The sequence below is a fragment of the Hoplias malabaricus genome, chromosome 11, assembly GCF_029633855.1.
Source record: "Hoplias malabaricus isolate fHopMal1 chromosome 11, fHopMal1.hap1, whole genome shotgun sequence".
Classification (NCBI taxonomy): domain Eukaryota; kingdom Metazoa; phylum Chordata; class Actinopteri; order Characiformes; family Erythrinidae; genus Hoplias; species Hoplias malabaricus.
The window spans coordinates 29,221,940-29,228,187 of NC_089810.1; the positions used below are offsets into that span (position 1 = coordinate 29,221,940).

General features: G+C 37.7%; 1 protein-coding gene across 1 annotated transcript; it reads right to left on the reverse strand.

The window, feature by feature from the left end:
* Positions 1-1,577: 1,577 nt before the first annotated feature.
* LOC136709151 (extracellular calcium-sensing receptor-like) lies at positions 1,578-5,980 on the reverse strand. Its single transcript, XM_066684174.1, has 6 exons — positions 5,823-5,980; positions 5,418-5,706; positions 4,069-4,821; positions 3,757-3,984; positions 2,649-2,772; positions 1,578-2,491 (listed from the first exon to the last, which is right to left on the reverse strand). The coding sequence occupies exons 1-6, from the start codon at positions 5,972-5,974 to the stop codon at positions 1,578-1,580; spliced, it is 2,460 nt and encodes an 819-aa protein (XP_066540271.1). The 5' UTR covers positions 5,975-5,980.
* Positions 5,981-6,248: the final 268 nt, after the last annotated feature.

The following is a 6,248-nucleotide window of genomic DNA, read 5'->3' on the forward strand; positions in this document are numbered from 1 at the left end:
TTCTTGCTTGACACAGTATTCAGCCACTCAAAAACTCAGGTCTCCATTATAGTGTTTTTCATTTCATACTGCACCAGTTGTTTTCAGTGGATGACAGGTCTGGATTATTGGCACAAACTTACTTGCGCATTAACAAAACTCTTTAATAAAAAACTATGTTGTTGTAAGCCAAGGATTGGCTTTGTCTTACTGAAATAAGTAAGGCTTTCCAGAAAAAAAGATGTCTAGATTGTAGCATGTCGCTACAAACATGTATACATTGTTCATCTTTAATGGTGACTTCACAGATGCCCAAGTCATTCATGGCATGTACACTAATGCACCCCTGCACCATCACAGCTTCAGGCTTTTTAACTTTGTGGTTCAAGCAGCTGGAATGTGCCTCTGCTCCTTAGCCTGGAAGACACAAACATTTCCAGAAATAAAACTTTTTATTTGTTAGAACACAGGACATTTTTCCACTTCACCCCAGTCCACCTTAAACGAACTTGGGCCCAAAGAAGTTAGTGGAACTTCTGGATCCTCTTTATAAATGTTACTTTGCATAGTTAAGTTTTAACTTGCATTTGTGGATGCAGCAATGAATTGTGTTCACATACAATGGTGTGGGTAAGTTTTCAGAGGCTGTGCAGCGATTTCCTTTACGGAAATGTGTCTGTTTTTAATTAAGTGCTACTTAAGGGCCTAAAGATCATATCTGACATATTGTCTTTGTAATGTTATTCAGTAAATAGCGGGTATAAATGATTTGAAATGTATTGCATTCTGTCTTTATTTACATTTTGCAGTGTCCCAAGTTTCTGGAAATACGGTTTGTATTTTACATGTCTACACATACTTTACACGTAACACAAATCCATCTGCAAATCAATGCAATACTGCAAAACTAACATTTTTCTCCATTTTATTAACAGTTACAAAAGAAAAAGTTTGTTACATTGTTATTTTATTTTATGCCTATTTGGAAAAAAAAGACTGATTAAACAAAGTATTGAGATGATATCGATACAAGGTTTGCATTAAGTACTTTTTCTTGAATTCAGTTTGTATTAATATTAATATGACATATTTATGATAAATATCAGTCTTTGGGTTATCTAAGTCAAAATGAGATCCTTTAGAAGCTAGATTACATTTATGTATTTGAAGGATGTATGCATCTGGTTTAGAATGTTAATTTACACTTGTCACATTGGCAAAACACAATAAAACCTTTTCCACTTGATTTCATTGGGCATTGCATCATACAGTTTTTAAACCCTGTGAATGTTTGACAGTAGTCTGATGTTGATATCAGCTGCAGTTTAGTTCATGAAGCTGTTATTTAATTTATTATAGTTTGAATTGACAACTGCCTGATTGCTCTGTAGACAAGACTTCCCTAACGAGAGCCTGTTGCAGGTTAGATGCTTTGGTATCTCCAGGGATAACAGTGTCTGTTATCTAATTTATTATTATTTTTTAATTGAATGTGAAAGTCACACCATGTCCAAGTTATAATTGTGTGATTGAGTGAGCACTACATAATTGAAACTGAAATGACATACCTGTACATGTAAAAATTCTATTTCATTGTTTTAAAGTGATTTTGATGCCATTTTCCCAATTACGTGTTTCTTTGTGTTTAGTTCAGGCTTAAACAGGATAATATAACACTTAGGTGTAAATATACAGAATAACAAACCAAAGCTTGAGGCTAAAATAGCAAATATTTCTACAGCCACAGTGAACTTTCCTGGAGAACTGACATAAGCTGGAATAAAGGTAATCCAAACTGCACAGAATATCAGTATGCTGAATGTAATGAACTTGGCTTCATTAAAATTATCAGGCAGCTTTCTAGCCAGAAAAGCCAGAAAGAAACAAAAGCTAGCCAGGACTCCTATATAACCCAGCACAGCCCAGAACCCTACTGCTGAACCTAATTTACATTCTAATATTATCTTTTCTTTGTAGTAGTTCATGTTATTGTAAGGGTAAGGGGGAGAAGTTGTTAACCAAATCACACAAATAATGACCTGTATGAGAGTAAATGCAAGGACAGTGAGTCTCTGCTGTGGAGGCCCAAACCACTTCATGACATTACTGCCTGGAAGTGTAGCCCTGAAGGCCATTAAAACTACTATTGTTTTCCCCAGAACACAGGAGATGCAAAGGACGAAGGTGATGCCGAACGCTGTGTGGCGAAGCATGCAGGACCACTCAGAGGGCTGACCAATGAATGTAAGTGAACAGAGGAAACACAGAGCCAGTGCAAATAGCAGCAGGAAGCTGAGCTCTGAGTTGTTGGCTCTGACAATGGGAGTTTCCTTTTTAATTATAAATAGAATACCAACAAACATTGTTAATCCTGCTCCAAACAAAGAAAAGAATACCAGTATTATCCCCATAACCTCTGTAAACGAGAGAAACTCTACGACTTTTAAAACACATTTATCTCTTTCGGCATTAGACCAGTATTCCCCAGGACACTGTTCGCAGTTATTTGAATCTGCAAAAGAATTAATGATCATCCTCATTAGAAATGAAAACAGGTTTATAGATTCATTTATTAATGTTGTTCAGGATCTGTTTTCTGAATAACAGAAGTAGAATACACAATGTACAGCTTGTAAACCTTCTTTGAAACTTTGTAAGTCTGAAATTACCTGTCCTGTTACTGATCTCTCCTTCTGCACATGGTATACAGTCATAGCAGCAGACTGGCCTTCCTTTCTGCCCAGCTTTCCTGGTGCCTGGAGGACAGCTGTCACTGCACACGGATCTTGGCTTCTAATATAAGCAATATAGTTCAACACCAATCAGTATTTTCTGTGTAGATTGCATAATTGATAGTTTTAAGCAAATTTCCAGATCTTGATAATACCCAGATAGCAATGAATGTTTGGCCCAAATGTGGAACATCTGCAGGGCTTTTATAGGCCATATTCACCCTTGAATGACAGCGCTGACTTACAGTGAGTCTGGTTGCCTAGCCGCAGGTCCATATAATATGGACCAGATTTCAGGTGCATTGTGAAACAAATCTTTCTGGCCTCATACAAACAGGTCTGGCGCATGACAGTTGTCCCATTCACATATATATATATATATATATATATATATATATATATATATATATATATATATATATATATATATATATATATATATATATATATATGCACACACATACACACTGAACAATAAATCTACAATCGTTGCCCATTTTATCAGCTCCACTGACCATACAGGTGCACTTTGTATTTCTACAATTACAGACTGTATTCCAGCTGCATATTTTCTTGTCTCCATTTCACCCTGCTCTTCAGTGGTATGCAAATCAGATAGATCTTTTTTGGCCCTTCAGCCCACCAACCAAAAATATCAAGCCAACATGTTCCTGTGTCCACTGATGAAGGACTAGGGCATGGCCAGCACAAACAACACATGTACAGCAACAAATGAGATACTGTCTCTGACTTTACATCTACACAGTGGACACTCTCCGTACCAGCACATCACACACTAACACACCACCCCCATGTCAGTGTCAGTGCAGACCTAAAAATGATCCACTATCTAAATCAAGCCTGCTCTGTGGTGTTTCTGACCATTGGATAGCAGGGTGAAATGGGGGTTAAAATGGTATGCAGAGAAACAGGTGGACTACAGTCTGTAATTGTAGAACTACAAATTGCACCTGTGCAGCTGATAAAATGGACAGTGATTATTCAGTGTAGTAGGATGGCCATAATATGCCAACATTGTCCATACCTCAGCTTGACCTCCACCCCAAACTATATTTTTGTCAGTTATGACAAACTGCTTTCCAGGAGGAAGGGAGGCATCGTAGTATCCAACTTGCTTAAATATCACTTCTCCATCAGGCCCCCGCTGCCAGTTGATCACATCGTATTTCGCAGCTGTTGCACCAGTGCTATCGAACCACACCTGCTCTCCTGTCCTTGTGGTAAAATTTACTTTTTTCAGAGACTCAACAACCTTGGAAAGAAAAAGAGTGCGTTGCATTCAAGTGGAGAATGTCACACATTGAGATTTTCCCTAAGATTTTAATTACAGTGCTACCTGCCATGGCTGTATTGTCCACTTTTTCTCACAAATGTTGTTTATGCATCCGAATAAGCTGTGTAGAGCATGAGCCACAGCATAAATTCCATTATAGATATTATTTGCATATCTCAGTTCGGGGATATCTTCATTATACTTTTTAGACAGAATCAGATCCTTATATCTACTGCAGTTGTTTTCAGCTTGTGACATACTTATTTCTGCAGCTGTGCAGGGCAACGCTGTTTCCCAAAATTCTTTTATAATGTAGTCAGCAAAGCCAATAATGTTGGATTTTCCCACATCAAATCCAAGTGATCCACCAAGTACACTGTAACTTGTTGGAGTCATTAGGTTGACAGCAGTTATCCACCCTTCCACACCAATCATCTGGAATCCTGTTACATTCTTTAGTATGAGCTGCTCTATTAAAATGTTCATTTCAATTTGAGGAACAAATATAATAATTACTTTTGCTGTGCCCTTTTTGATTATGTCTACCACTTTCTGGGGTTTGGCTGGCTCTGACCTGTCAAATTTCTCAGAGTACTCTACACATATGCCCTCCTCTTTGGCCGCTTCCAGAAAAATGGCAATTCCATTGTTTCCGTAGTCGCTGTCACTGTTCACTGTTCCTACCCAATACCAGCCAAAGTGTTTGACCAACTGTGCTAGTGCTCTGCTCTGGTAGTAATCACTAGCTATTGTTCTGAAGAAAGAAGGATATTCTGTCCTGCTGCTCAGACATTCACACGTGGCAGCGTGACTTATCTGTTGAGAAAAAGAAGAGCCACAGAAAAGTTTTTGCTAAAGCATTTTCCTTTTACTAAATCATTTTATACCAAGTGGAAGAATACTTGTAGATGAACTGGGGAAAATGATATTCATGCTTAGAATTTTCTAATCATACTTTTGTAATGTGAATTCTTTAAACACAAATGTGACACAAAGGTAAAGTTGTTTGAGTCTAGTTCAATATATTTTTTTATTAATGTATTATTAAAGGTCACAAAGAATAAAATATTAATTTATTAATTCATTGTCTGTAACAGCTTGTCCAGTTCAGGGTAAAGGTGGATCCTGAGCCACACACCCTGGATGGGGCATCAGTTCATTTCAGGGAGGTCTTAAATATGAGATTTGATTTTGAACTATAATTTTCAGGATTATTCAGTGAAGATAGTGAATTGTAGTTTGAAGTATGCAGATAGCATTAGAACAAAGTAATACTCCAAAAAGTACATTCACAGACGAAGTGAAATCTTTTGCAATTTCAACATGAGATAATATAACGGTATCTTTTTTTATGATCTTTTGTGACATTTCTTCATGTGTTCAGTAATAAAGCATAAAGAACTGCATCTTACTACTGGGATCTTGAAAGGACCTGTAGTTTTGGCAAGTACGATAGTAGGAGAAGTCTCTGACTCCCCTATGATGGCTTGGAGTCCTGCTTGTCCAGAGCAGACTTCATTTGCCGTTATGTCCTGACCATTCATCAAAGCCATGGCTGCCTGCATAGACATGAACCTTGAGCCACAGTTGTCATAAATCCTGTAACCAACAGAAATGTTTGGGAGCAAGCTGCTGCTTCTGTTTATTTCCTCGATCACAAATACCATGGCCTGAGCAAAGCGCAGTTCTCTGAGATTAAATCTGTGGACATATAAAACAGTTACATAGCAACATGTTAAATGTGAGCTAAAGGTTATGTTTACATGAAAAATGTAACTGGATTTGGTTAACATACTAAGTTTCTCACAATAACAAACCTAGAGCATGTCAGAGATTTAGGTTTTTCAGTAAATGTCATTGAAGGTAGTGTTACACCACTGTGTATTGAAAAAGCTCCTCCAATAGTTACATCTCCTTTCTTAGAAAATAGAGGGTACTCTGGGCTCTCCATAAGGTGACACAGGGGCATTTCCCCTTTTGCCATAACGCTGAGAGACAGCAAAATTACACAGAACAACATCCCAAAGTCTGTTCACAACTTCTGCCTCACAAATCCCTGTTGACAACAGTTTTCACACTTTTATAGTCATGTATAAAACTCTTCTGGGTATGGCATTTCAGTTTGGACAAATCAGAGTGGGAAGAATTCATGACCTCATTCTCACATGGAACGGGCTCTGTAGGTTTTAGTATAATTTGTATTCATTTGGGGTAGTTCTCCAGTGCAGGTACTGAGAAATAAG